We start from the raw sequence: 15202 nt of genomic DNA on the forward strand, positions 1-15202 counted from the left end.
TGTCCTCAACTGTCTGCCGGAGTTTGTTCAAATTCATGTCGGTGATGGTATCTAACCATCTCATCCTCTGCTGCCCCCAACATCAGGGTGTTTTCCAGTGAGTCAGCTCTTCACATCAGGTGGCCAAAGTGTTGGAACTTCAGCATCAGTTCCTCCAATGAATATTCAGGGTTGATTTCCTTTAGTGTTGATTGATTTGATCTACTTGTAATCCAAGGGACTGTCAAACACCAGAATTCAAAAGCATCAGTTTTTTGGTGCCCAGACTTCTGGATGGTCCAACTCTCACATCCATACATGACTACTGGAAAAACCACAGCTTTGAGGATACACACCTTTGTCGGCAAAGTGGTGTCTCTACTTTTTAATGCACTGCCCAGCATATTAAAACCTTTTAAAAGAAATGATGTTGGCATTTTGCATAAAATTAAGTTCTTACTGTTGTACCGTGTCGCATGCTAGGGACGTTGTACTAAGGCAAAATTTAGAGGTTGTAAAGATTACCTCTGGCTTGAGGTGGGAGAAGCAACAAAGCTCCATAGGGAAAATGGCATCTTAAGTGGATCTAGAAGGACTGATAGAATTTATACAGTGGCATGGGTGGTGATAATAAGCTTTCCTAGAGGGGGAAGGATGAACGATGAACAGAGAAAGTTGAGAGAATGCAGGATATGTACTGAAAGCAGAAAGATTCCTCAATGAACTCATATTTCCACCACATACCACACTGCCTTCTCTGGGCAGTTACCTAATTTGGTGAAAGATGCTATCTATTGTTATTCAACCATGGTCTCTTCCCCTCCATCTTCCCCACCTAGGGAGACAGTTGTCTTTCAAATCTAGACTTTCTTGGGTAGAACATTTTGAATTAACTACTCTTGTATTCTGAATATCGTGCCTCCCCCCTCTACACACACAGTAAAGTGTGGGAGAGAGTACATTTTAATCAGTTCGGCTTATTGTCCTTGACACCTAGTAAAAGTTCACTTTATTTCAGCGATAGGGTAGGGTGGTAAAGGAGTAATCCTGATTGAAGCCATTTTCAACTAAATTTTAAAAATTTGAATATGAATTTTTGAATCCGATGTGTTCTGAGATCTTTGTGAATACCCCTGTAGCATGTAGTTTTCTCATTCAGAGAATTGAGGGTAATGAGGATCTAATGAAATTAAATTTCCATATTTATTGCATTTTAAGATATACTTAAGAAAACTTTTTCAGTGCTTCCAGAACGGTACATAGAATGCAAAGGAAATATATGATATGACCCTAGAACAAATTTTAGTATTAAAAAGAATAACTGACTACCAGTAAGTCACCCAGGTGTTTATTATACTTTGGACTTTAAATATCACTGGTTCTTTTGTGCAGTCATTGAATGATAGCAGTTGTGGGATAAGGACCATAGTTGGCTCACACCTAGCACAAAATGACTCTGAGAATGCTCTTTACTGTCTCCTAGAAATTCCCAGTAGGATTGAGTCCCTGTTGCCCACAGCTGCGTAGCCATTCATGTTGTGGTTGTTGTTTAGTCACCAAGTGGTGTCCATCTCTTTTGTGATAGCATTGACTGTAGCATGCCAGGCTCCTCTGCCCATGGGATGCTCTAGGCAAGAGTACTAGAGTGGGTTGCCATTTTCTTCTCCAGGGGACTTTGCTGACCCAGGGATCAAACCCATGTCTCCTGCATTGGCAGGCGGATTCTTTACCACTGAGCCACCTGGGAAGCCCATAGTCATCCATACTACACCCTTCATTAGCTTGCTTCCTTCCCTGCCATACTTCTCCAAATACATTACTGGTGTTTTCTAAGGGTAACTTCTCAAATAAAATACTTATACTAAAACCTTTTGTCTCAGGGTGTACTTCTGAGGAAATATAACCTAAAGTAATGCAGTAAGATATATTTTAGTAAGAGTTTGAAATTTTTTAAGTTTTGGAATATAGAATTTGGATAACGTATAGCAGGTACTCAGCTGTTTGCTCTTTTTGGAAAAAAGAGTAGCTAGCTAGTTTGCTGTATGGGGGCCGGAGGTTGTACTGAGTCTGGATAAGCATCTCTGTTTTGTAGTGCATGCAAAAGGAATCACTGATGTTTATAGCCCCAAATGTAGGTTACTAGGTGTCATTTTAGCATGTGGGTTTTTTGTTAATACTAAAATTATAGGTTATAGGTTTATATTGTGCAATTTACTTTGAATTCTAACTACCTTCCTGGCAACACTGAACATAAAATTAAATCCAATCAGAAAGAACCAGAGAAAGAGTACAGAGATACAAGCAAGAGAGAATAAGATAGCATAGTTCAAGCATTTTCTTATTCCTGAAAAATAGGTTTTTCTTTTAGTTTTACCTATGGAATTCTGCTGACAGATTTTTTTTTTTAATTGAAGTATACTTGAATTACAATGTTAATTCTTCCAGTATAGCAAAGTGACTCAGTTGTACATATATATATACATTCTTTTTAATATCTCCTATTATGATTTATCCCAGGACTTTGAATATGGTTGAATGTAGTTCCTGTGCTATACAGTAGGATCTTATTGTCCATCCATTCTGGATGTAATCGTTTGTATCTACTAACCCCACACTTCCAGTCCATCTACCCCTGCTGTTGGCGATCACAAGTCTGTTCTCTGTTTCTGTGAATCTGTTTCTGCATCATAGGTTCATTTGTGTCATGTTTTAGGTTCCACATTATAAGTGATTTAATGGTCTTTGTCATTCTGACTTGACTTCACTTAGTATGATCATCTCTAGTTGCATTCATATTGCTACAAATGAAATTATTTTTATGGTTAAGTAGTATTCCATTGTATATATATACTGCATCTTCTTTATCCACTCATCTGTCCATGACCATTTAGGTTGTTTCCCTCTCTTGGCTATTGTGAGTAGTGCTCCTGTGAACATAGGGGTGCACGTATCTTTTTGAATTACAGTTTTGTCCAGATACGTATGCTCAGGAGTGGGATTGCAGGATCATATGGTAATCCTGCTTTTAGTTTCCTGAGGGCGTCCATACTGTTTTTCATAGTGGCTGCAACAACTTGCATTCCCACCAGAATTGTAGGAGGGTTCCCATCTCTCCACCCCCTCCCCAGCATTTGTTATTTATAGACTTTTTAATGATGGCCATTCTGACTGGCCCACTCCAGTACTCTTGCCTGGAAAATCCCATGGACGGAGGAACCTGGTAGGCTACAGTCCATGGGGTCTCGAAGAGTTAGTCGGGCACAACTGAGCAACTTCACTTTCACGCATTGGAGAAGGAAATGGCAACCCACTCCAGTGATCTTGCCTGGAGATTCCCAGGGACGGGGGACCTGTTGGGCTGCCGTCTATGGGGTCGCACAGAGTCGGCCACGACTGAAGCAACTTAGCAGCAGCAGCATTCTGGCTGGTGTGAGGTGATACCTAATTGTAGTTTTGATTTGCATTTCTCTAATAATTAGTGATGTTGAGCATCTTTTCATATGTACATTGGCCATCTATGTGTTGCTGACAGATTTTTTTTCTTCAGGACAAGTTTGAAAAGAAACCACAGGATCTGTCCAAGTTGATTGGATTCTGTGCCATCTGTTGACTCTTAAGCTATTTTGATGTTTTAAAGATATATTGTAATGCAGGATAGAATGTTAAAAACTTGAAATATAGTGGATACTGTATTTTATAATAATAACGTATGTATTAGACATAAATGCTTTTTTTAAAAGTCTCTTCTTTCCCTTTCTTTTCAGAATGCTGCCTTTTTATATGGTCTTGGTTTGGTCTACTTCCATTACAATGCATTTCAGTGGTAAGTTGATTTAAAACTAGTAACTCCAGTTGTTTCCAGTATGTAGCTTTTGTTTGCATTTTTCTGTTTGTGTGCATTTTTCTGTTTGTGTGTGTATGTATGTATAATAAATACAAAATATTTTAATATCAATAAGCCTACATTTTCCAATAATCTCTTGAAATTATTACTTTGTTCCTTTAGAGATATTGACCCACCTTAGATTATTTTTATTTTTTTTTATTTAATTTATTTTTTTTTTATTTTACAATATTGGTTGGTTTTGCCATACATTGACATGAATTCGCCCCAGGTGTACCATAGATTATTAAAAATGTATATGTTCCTAAAAGAATCTGGTATAAAGAAGACTTAGATTAGAAAGCTTTTGGAATTTCTGTTACTTATTATACCTGGTGGTTCCCAGGTTATTTGAACCGGGGAATGACTGTGCTTTCTGTTCTCAAGGTTTGTGGGTAAGTGATATATGATGACCAGTATTTGCCTTTCAGACTTTTAGACATACTGACTGCTCCTTCCCTTCCTCCTTCACCAAAACACACACGCACATGCACACACACTAGTACTTTCCAATTTCTAGTAGCTAGGGACTGGATTTTAAACTCTGAATTCTCTCTTCAGTAAAATAGTAATAATGGTACCACCTTCAGAGTCAGACATTAAATATGATAGAAATATGTAAGATTTTATAAACGGTAAAGTATATAGGACCCTGTTACTATGGCCTTTGCCCCCTTGTTGTTTTTGTTTACCAGACAAGACAGTAGCATTCTCTAGTGGAAAGAACATAGTTGACAGATTGGTATTCTGTTCTTAGCACTTTTAGTTTGATCTGTTTGCTCGTGTGTGTGTGTTTTAGGTACATTGTAGTTAATTGCCTTTTCTACTCTAATAGAGTTTTGATGATCAAATGAGATAATGTACGTTTTGTAAACTGTAAAGCCCTATGTAGTTTTTTTTTTTTTTTTTGAAATGTATTGAACTTTGTCAGAGTCCTTTCTAGTCTCCATAATTTTAAGCTTGAGTGAGTGCTGAGAAAGTCCAGAGGAATGTTTTTACCAAAGGTTATAGCCCTGTCATATACCTGATGGGCACCGTGGATATTTATACAGAGCTTTTAAATATGCATTGGCAATGATGCGATATGATTGCTCTAAAGAGGAAACTTTAGATATGAATGACTTTTCCCAGATGCCTTTTCTTTCCTCCTTGGTTTTGGTCCTGTTGGTTTTTGATCATCAATGGAAACACGGCATTTTTAGAGAACACCTGTGTGAATAGAGTATTATCATTCAGATCATTCATTTTCATGGTAAACTTAACAAAGCTATAATTGGTATTTATAAAGAAGTTTTGTAATATTTTTCTTTTAAATTATACATTGTTGTAGAACAATCTAAAATTTAAGCCTCCTAACTCTGTATGCGTGGAGAAGGCAATGGCAAGCCACTCCAGTACTCTTGCCTAGAAAATCCCATGGATGGAGGAGCCTGGTAGGCTGCAATCCGTGGGGTCGCTATGGGTCGGACACGACTGAGCGATTTCACTTTCACTTTTCACTTTCCACTTTCACACATTGGAGAAGGAAATGGCAACCCACTCCAGTGTTCTTGCCTGGAGAATCCCAGGGACGGGGGAGCCTGGTGGGCTTCCGTCTATGGGGTCACACAGAGTCGGACACGACTGAAGTGACTTAGCAGCAACTCTGTATGCAGTGTATCATGTATCATCAAGAATAGATTAGGGGTGTTTTAAAATCTCTTAGGTTCTTGAAGATCCTATTTATAGAAAACTTTTGAACCAGAAGTGGCCTTAGAGATTAATTAGTTTTTTTCCCTTAATTTTATAGATGAAGAAAACAAGAAATGTGTGTGTGTGTGTAACTAAGTATTATGTAATTGGTTGCAGAAGCAAGGTTATGCTAAGATTTCCCACTCTAATTATTTTGTCTATTGTAGTCTGTCCGCAGTTTGAAGATTGATAGGTCGTTATTTTTAATCACTATTTATAGTTGTTCTTCTGGGTGCATTTGTACAATCTTTATGGCCAGCCAGAAATAGGTGAAACTCAAGGCAAGGAATGCTACACTTTTAGAAATGGACAGGTATACCTCACACGAGTTAGTTTTAACCTATCTGTGATAACTTGTAAACTCTCTGTAGATCACAGATAAGAGCATAAAATCAATAGTGAGGTGAAGCCATCATCAGTTCAAAATTGGATTGCATTAAAAAGTGTGTGACCATGTCAAGTTAGGGGGCTTGTAGTATGGAAAGCTGTATCTTTTGATTCTTTATCTACATATGATTTCTGTGTCCTTCAGTTGCCTTAATGAAACGATATAAGAATGATATAATCTCTGAATTACTAAGTGCCTTCTGTTTTGTTGATCCTGTCCTGGTTATCATTTTCTCATGTCTTAAGTTTCAGCTCTAGCTGCTCCCTAAAATAATATATCTCACACCTTCTCTCTCTTTTGTAAAATATTTATTTATTTACTGCTTGAGTCTTAGTTGTAGCACACAGGCTCTGTACTTGTAGCACATGCGCTCAGTAGTTGTGGCATGAGGGCCTAGCTGCTCCAGGGAATGTGGGATCTTTGTTCCCGGACCAGGGATCGAACGTGCGTCCCCTGTGTTGCAAGGTGAATTCTTAACCACTAGACCAAGGAAGTCATTCACACTCTCTCTTAATCCATAATGGATGTATATTTTCTGTTTTCCTGATCAAATGTTCTTTCACAAACTGCCTCCAATTTTGCTTCACTTATCTCATTATTACTTGAACAGCCACAAAATTAGAAAGCTTGGAGTAGGTGCTTGGTGAGAGTTTTAGAGTATAGCCTTAATGGATAGGAACTTCCTAGGTTAAGACTAAATTTGTGTGGGGATTTTTTTGTTTGTTTTATTTATAGGTAGCTATTAATTTCTGGGAGCAGCCCCCCCCCCCTTCCCCCAACACACACACTTAAGTGCTTTGGGATTTGTTGAAAAAATATTTGCAGAGAAAGGTATGGCATGCCTTTTTTTGTATTGTTAGCTCGGAATGGTCTAGCTCTGGAACATTTGTGATTTAAGTAGAGTTTAATATTTGGAAATGGTGTCTGTTGGCATTTAATTAGATTAAGTGTTTGAGAAGAAAGCATGCAACCAACATATGTGTTGGAGTTGGTGATAGTGACCCAATAAATTACTAAGAGCAATTTTATCAACTATATGGGTTTTATCTTGTTAATCTGTCTTGTTTCTTGCCCTATTATGTTGCACCTTCCCCCCTCCCCTTTTTTTTGAGAGTTAATGTTAGCCTCTTGAGTCAATTCAGTTTTTCTACTTTAAATTTGAGGAGCCCAGTGTCAGAAACAGAGGAACTGTTAAATTCTCAGTAGATTTATCGTAATTATTTAATTTTACTATTATCATACACAGTAACTTGTGACCAGACTTAAAAATTATATATCCAGAAGAAGAAAGGAAGACATAGAAGCCCACAGTAAAATACATGCAGCAGAGAGCTAGAACCAGCATCTATAAAGCCATTCCTTTGCATGTTTATGCCCATGCCTTCACTTCATGAGGGTGGCAAAATGCTAAGGGTACCTTGAACTGAGCTTTTCCTTGCCTTTATAAGAAACTTATATCTTTGAGTGAAAAAAATTGAACCATATACAGTAGTAAATTATTATAACTTGTAGCCATATTTCTGAATATACCCCCTTGAAAATCCTACCATTCCTCTTTCTTTAGCTTTAACCTTTTGTATCCCCACTGATCAATATCAGAATGATCTAACAGCTACATAATTCTTTGCCAGAGGCAGAGGATTTTGGAAATTAACTTCCCAAATCTGATTGATAAGGCCTGGTAAGGAAATGTAGTGATTGGGTAATAAGATGGAGGTGAGTTCAAAAAGACAGAGATGTTAGCACGTTACAAGTGAATTTTCTCCAGGACTCATTCCCAATTACAAGTGTACCAATTATTTGTACCAGTTACCAAGTGTTCTTCAGTTCAGTTCAGTCGCTCAGTCGTGTCGACTCTTTGAGACCCCATGAATCACAGCACGCCAGGCCTCCCTGTCCATCACCAACTCCCGGAGTTCACTCAAACTCATGTCCATCGAGTCGGTGATGCCACCCAGCCATCTCATTCTCTGTCGTCCCCTTCTCCTCCTGCCCTCAATCCTTCCCAGCATCAGACTCTTTTCCAGTGAGTCAACTCGTCGCATGAGGTGGCCAAAGTATTAAGGGTATAGTAATCTTTGCTTGCCGTGTAAAGTCACTGCTTTGAGTGCAAACATAAACCTAATGTATTCGAGATAACCACCATTGACCTTGAGGCTTATTTAACATGGAGTCTGGCAAAAACTTAATATTTAATATGTTTTCTGAGCTATCATTGTGCAGACTAATTCTCTTAGACCAGAGTTTAAATATATTCCTATTAAAATAGAGCAGTTAATGTTAACGTATGTTGAATTTATTCTGTTTGCTTCTGTTTGGGAAAAAACTAGCAGATAAATGGAGAAGGCAATGGCAGCCCACTCCAGTACTCTTGCCTGGAAAATCCCATGGATGGAAGAGCCTGGTAGGCTGCGGTCCATGGGGTCATGAAGAGTTGGACACGACTGAGCAACTTTTTTCACTTTCACTTCATGCATTGGAGAAGGAAATGGCAACCCACTCCACTGTTCTTGCCTGGAGAATCCCAGGGACTGGGGAGCCTGGTGGGCTGCCGTCTATGGCGTCACAGGGTTGGACATGACTGAAGCAACTCAGCAGCAGCAGCAGATAAATAAGGTAGTTTTGATAAAATGATGCTTACCAGTGACACATAGATTGCCAGAGAGAATTTGGAAGGGTTTGGACTGATTAAGCCTCAGGAAAATTATGAATAAAAGCATAAACTTTACAATGGAGAGGAGAAAAAAATCCCACTGTCTACAGTGACGAAATGAAAAGGGCAAAAGACCCAAGAGGTAATACATTAGCAAATGTCATTGTGAATAAACCAGTGTATGATACTTCTGACTTGGCCTCACATTTAAGATCCTCTCTGTTTCAACATCAAATGATCTTTCTACCCTTATTGTTCCCCTAAATATATTCTTTGTGTGAGTCACTACTGTATTAACATTTCGCTGAAAATGTCTTGAGCATTTTTTACCCGTGTAACTTGTTTTATACCATTGACTTTGTTTGGTCTGCCTTCTCTTTCCATCTCTATCTTTAAATATCTTACGTGTCTCTTTGAGTTCTTCATCAAATCTTACTATTTGTCTCATTTAGAAGGAATGTCTAAATTTCCTAAGTGCGTGTGTATATGGAAGTATTTGTTTTGTGTATGTGTTATTACTGATTTAGAGCTAAAGTATTCTTTTATTAGTATGAAAACTTGTGAAATTAATTCCTTTATCCTGTCAGATATGCCTGAGGGAAATCTCTGGACTCACCTTTATTAGCTCCAGAGAACTTAAAAGTTTTATTTTGTCTCTTTAAATGTACTCAAACTGTGCCAGGATATTTACTTAATATCATTATTTTTCTATAGTTTGGTGAAGTTCTAAAAGAGGCTTTTTAAAAAATGACTTTCTAGAAACCTTATTAAAAATTAACATTGCTTTAAAATATAGTCAATGTGTGTGTTTTTTGTAGGTAGTACTATTAAGGTTTTAGTTTTTTATAATTTCCTTTTAAAAATTGTTAGCAGCATCTAACATTAAATGTAAAATTTTAAACTGAAAATCTATAGGTAAAATTATGGTGATTAAAAAACCATTTTTAGATTTTAAGAAAAATGCATGGATAGTTATGCATAGCAATATGCACTTTTATTTCAGTAGAGATTATGCTTTAATATTTGAAAATTGTAAGCCTTTCTAAGCATTATATCATTGACAATATTTTATGGTTTTAAGTAGTCATTTCTCATGTTCTGAAATTGTCTTGATCAAAATACTGATGTCAACGGAATTTGTATGTGTTGGTGGTTTAGTCTAACTTGCACTACAGAGACCATGTTCTGGCTGCATATGGTTTGGTGAGATATGGGTGTACTAAAATGATGAGCAAAATTAGTCTGAGTTGTACCTGTTTTCTCCACACAGCGCTCTCCCCCTCCTAACACACAAACACATTCTTTTTTCTGTTTCTTCTCTCACCCCCAAGGGGTGGAAGCAACACATAGGAGAGAAAGATTGGAAAAGTTCAGAAAAGGAAATGAAAATGAACTTAGATCTATTTTGTTAGCTCAGGGGAACGCTGATCAGTAAAGAGAATATGGAGCGTCCCTTCCCACCCCCTCAACAAGAAGTCCAGTTTGCTAACTATGAAAGTGATGACACCAGTAAACAGATACTAGACATTTTCCTGTAGTGTCTAGAGTATTTGAAAATAGGAATGTAGACCTCAAGGAATAGACCACTTGGAAAAACTGGAGATAGCACACTGGTAAGTAGAGAATAAAATGATTTGATTATAGAGTGGCCCTAACAGCTGGTTAACACTAAGCAAAAAAAAAAATGGTGTTGAGTTTGGGTGGTGAGTCTTAAAGGTAATATTGGATTTAGAGTGAAGCAGATGAATGAAAATATTTCAGGTCAGGAGACTATCCTCAAGAGAAGCAGTGAAAGCGAGAGGGCTAATATTTGCGTGAAGGAGTTCCTGAGATGTGCCCGCTCACAGTTGAAGAGGAGCAGTGTTAGGGCATGACTGGGAATGGGTGTAACTGCTCACAGACCTTAAATGCTACATGGGGATTTGACTTGAGTATCATGGTTATTAGTAGGCAGTCATAGGAGCCACATATTTGAGGAAGCACAAGCAAGCCAGAGCAGAGCAAGGGGAGTCTTTAAGGAGTCTGTTTCAGTTATCTGCTAACGAGATATTGAAGATTGAGTCTGCAAGTATTGAATTCGAGGGGAACTTTGAAACAACTTGGAGAACTTGACGAATAGATATATATTGTTCAACCTTGTTATAGGCACTTGTAATAGTCCTTAAAGAGCAGTAAGGTGTAGCCCCGACTAGTGTATTGGAACATGTGTTTTTGCTGATTGGTTCATTAAAAAAAAAAAAAATTCCCAGTACGTAAACCTATATAGAGAACTTGTTAAAATAAACCTATGTTTCTTTGTAGTTGTGTAACATTTCAAACTAAGAACTAAAGGCATGTATGAAATAAGACACATTTATCAAAGGTTGAGCACAGGGCGAAAATAGAAACTGAGACAGAGTAGGAAATATTTTTCCTGAAGGGTTGCTATTGATGCTTTGTGTTTTCATGCTTCCTTTTCACATACATCCTTTCTTGGACTGTTTTTCTTCCTATCTTCTTTTTCTCCTTTAATCCTTTGCTGCCTTCCACTTCCATTCTCTTTCTTTCATGTATATGTCTCAGGCCTGCCTCGGTTTTGGGGGGATGGTGTGGGGTATTTTTGTTTGTCTTGTTTTTTTGAATTTTTATTGGAATATAGTTTATAAGGTTGTATCAGTTTCAGCTGTACAGTGTGTGTGTGTATACATATATCCATTCTTTCCTGCCTGGATTTCTAATTAGCATGTGTGCACATCGCTTAGTTCTGACCCATTCCATAGGAGTTCTCTGACCCATATCATAAGGTAAGCTTAAGTAGGACTTTAAGAAGCATTTATTATTATTATAAAATATGCTTAAAATTGCACACATTTAACTGTACATCTTTACATGTTATTTATAAAATAAACAGAACTGTCACTTGGGTTGAGAAATAAAAAATTACTATCACCCTGAAGTGAAAGTGAAAGTCGCTCAGTAGTGTCTGACTCTTTGTTACCCCCATGGAATTCTCCAGGCCAGAATACTGGAGTGGGTAGCCTTTCCCTTCTCCAGCGGATCTTCCCAACCTAGGGATCGAACCCAGGTCTTTCCTGCATTGCAGGTGAATTCTTCAGCAGCTGAGCCACAAGGGAAGCCCAAGAATACTGGAGTGGGTAGCCTATCCCTTCTCCAGTGGATCTTCCCAACCCAGAAGCTTCTACTATTGCCCTGGAAGCTTCCAAAAGCCCCTGAATTCCTGTTCCCAGTCACATTTTACCTTTTAATTGGTGTTATTTACTGCTGCATTTATTCTCTCCTAACCTTTTTATGCCCCTCTCCCAACATGTGAGTTGTGTTCCCCCAACATACACACACACTCTCACAGGCACACACATACATACATATGCACTTGCTTGAGCACACAGTCTGTTCTATTAGAAAATGGTGCCTCTAGACATGACCAAGAGAATACAGAGGCTGAAGCTGCACCTCCTTTTATTAGAAAGGTTTGAGAAAAGCATAGAGACCTTCTTAGCAGTATGCAGATGAGTATCTTGAAGTCTGATTGAAAGGAGCAGGAAGCCACCTTTGAATATGAAAGGTAATTTTCTTCGAATTTTTACATGAATTCTTCCATACTATGTCTTTGATTTCGCTCTTCTGTTTATACACACTAGATAGCAAAATACATAAATAACCCAACCCATTTGAAATGCCATGTAACACAGAGATGCTGAACTCCTGTTCAGGAAGAAATTATTTAACCAGATGTAAAGGTATCTGATACCAGACCTATTGCCCCCACTCCTCACAATAAATATTACTGTTTAGAACCCTTAATGTTATAATAAATACACAGTTTTTCTGGAGGTGGAATAGATAGTATACAAGTCAAAATAAAGTTGCTTAAAGACATAGGGCATATTGTTTTGCTCTATTTTATGGTGTTATATTTTGAATTTTTATATAAAAGATTGACTTTTATTTTGGAATTATCTAAAATTCCAGGTAGCCTCCTTTAAGATTAAATAAAAGCAATGAATAGTTGATAAAAAGCTTTGCAAAGAATTTATTAGCCTGTACTTTAGATAAACCTTAAATTATGTAGATATATAAAATGATGCCTAAAATATATCTGATACTATAATTTTCAAAATTCATATTAGACATTTTTCTTTGTCAAAATTTTAATTTCATTTTTAAGTACATGGTAACATTCATATGATCAAATTAAATGATATAAAAATGTATTCAGTGAAAAGTGTTCCTTCTTCAACCTTGTATAAGTTCTACTGGTCATTAAGACTTTATGATAAAATGTGAATTTGGGGTAAAAACACATCAAGTGACAGAATAGAGAGCCTAGAAACAGATCAAGATATTTTATGTGGACATTTGATTTAGAACAACGTGGCTCTGTAGAGCTGTGGTAAGGATGGTCTTTTCTATGTATGATATAGGGGCTATCGAATATCTGTATAGAAAAAGGTGAAAACATTATATAAAAAATAAAGTACAGATGGATTGCAAACCTAAATATGAAAGAAATAGGAAGTTTTTAAAAAGAAGACTTCATTTTATGGAATAGACTAGAAACAGGATTCAGTTCAGTTCAGTCGCTCAGTCATGTCTGACTCTTTGCGACCCCATGAATCACAGCACGCCAGGCCTCCCTGTCCATCACCAACTCCCGGAGTTCACTCAGATTCACGTCCATCGAGTCGGTGATGCCATCCAGCCATCTCATCCTCTGTCGTCCCCTTCTCCTCCTGCCCCCAATCCCTCCCAGCATCAGAGTCTTTTCCAGTGAGTCAACTCTTCGCATGAGGTGGCCAGTATTGGAGTTTCAGCTTTAGCATCAGTCCTTCCAATGAACACCTAGGACTGATCTCCTTTAGAATGGACTGGTTGGAACTCCTTGCAGTCCAAGGGACTCTCAAGAGTCTTCTCCAGCACCACAGTTCAAAAGCATCAATTCTTCGGCAGTCAGCTTTCTTCACAGTCCAACTCTCACATCCATACATGACCACGGGAAAAACCATAGCCTTGACTAGACGGACCTTTGTTGGCAAAGTAATGTCTCTGCTTTTTAATATGCTATCCAGGTTGGTCATAACTTTCCTTCCAAGGAGTAAGCGTCTTTTAATTTCATGGCTGCAATCAGCATCTGCAGTGATTTTGGAGCCCAAAAAAATAAAGTCTGACACTGTTTCCCATCTATTTCCCATGAAGTGATGGGACCAGATTCCATGATCTTAGTTTTCTGAATGTTGAGCTTCAAGCCAACTTTTTTACTCTCCTCTTTCACTTTCATCAAGAGGTTTTTTAGTTCCTCTTCACTTTCTGCCATAAGGGTGGTGTCATCTGCATATCTGAGGTAATTGATTTCTCCCGGCAATCTTGATTCCAGCCTGTGCTTCTTCCAGCCCAACGTTCCTCATGATGTACTCTGCACATAAGTTAAATAAGCAGGGTGACAATATACAGCCTTGACGTACTCCTTTTCCTATTTGGAACCAGTCTGCTGTTCCATGTCCAGTTCTAGCTGTTGCTTCCTGACCTGCATACAGGTTTCTCAAGAGGCAGGTCAGGTGTTCTGGTATTCCCATCTCTTTCAGAATTTTCCACAGTTTATTGTGATCCACACAGTCAAAGGCTTTGGCATAGTCAATGAAGCAGAAATAGATGTTTTTCTGGAACTCTCTTGCTTTCTCCATGATCCAGCGCATGTTGGCAATTTGATCTCTGGTGCCTCTGCCTTTTCTAAAACCAGCTTAAACATCTGGAAGTTCCCAGTTCACATATTGCTGAAGCCTGGCTTGGAGAATTTTGAGCATGACTTTACTAGTGTGTGAGATGAGTGCAATTCTGTGGTAGTTTGAACATTCTTTGGCATTGCCTTTCTTTGGGATTGGAATGAAGACTGACCTTTTCCAGTCCTGTGGCCACTGCTGTGTTCCAAATGTGCTGGCATATTGAGTGCAGCACTTTCACAGCATCATCTTTCAGGATTTGAAATAGCTCAACTGGAATTCCATCACCACCACTAGCTTTGTTCGTAGTGATGCTTTCTAAGGCCCACTTGACTTCACATTCCAAGATGTCTGGCTCTACGTCAGTGATCACACCATTGTGATTATCTTGGTCGTGAAGATCTTTTTTGTATAGTTCTTCTGTGTATTCTTGCCACCTCTTCTTAATGTCTTCTGCTAATTGATTGATCTGCTAAATCAGATTGATTACATTCTTTGCAGCCAAAGATGGAGAAGTTCTATACAGTTAGCAAAAACAAGACCAGGAGCTGACTGTGGCTCAGATCATGAACACCTTATTGCCAAATTCAGACTGAAATTGAAGAAAGTAGGGAAAACCACTAGACCATTCAGGTATGACCTAAACCAAATCCCTTATGGTTATACAGTAGAAGTGAGAAATAGATTTAAGGAACTAGATCTGATAGATAGAGTGCCTGATGAACTATGGACGGAGGTTCGTGCCATTGTACAGGAGACAGGGATCAAGACCATCCCCACGAAAAAGAAATGCAAAAAAGCAAAATGGCTGTCCGAGGAGACCGTACAAATAGCTGTGAAAAGAAGAGAAGTGA

General features: G+C 38.2%; 1 protein-coding gene across 5 annotated transcripts in view; it reads left to right on the plus strand.

Annotated features, from left to right (window-relative positions):
• Positions 1–15202, plus strand: part of KDM6A (lysine demethylase 6A) — a 192874-nt gene that overhangs the window by 87312 nt on the left and 90360 nt on the right. For all 5 annotated transcript variants that reach the window (XM_055393513.2, XM_055393512.2, XM_055393514.2 and 2 more), the window contains exon 5: positions 3744–3802. In XM_055393513.2, coding sequence (XP_055249488.1) covers positions 3744–3802 — 59 coding nt within the window. The remainder of the gene's footprint in view (positions 1–3743; positions 3803–15202) is intronic.

Source organism: Moschus berezovskii, chromosome X (assembly GCF_049115385.1).
Source record: "Moschus berezovskii isolate FMDL1 chromosome X, NW_MosBer_1.0, whole genome shotgun sequence".
In the NCBI taxonomy this organism is placed as follows: domain Eukaryota; kingdom Metazoa; phylum Chordata; class Mammalia; order Artiodactyla; family Moschidae; genus Moschus; species Moschus berezovskii.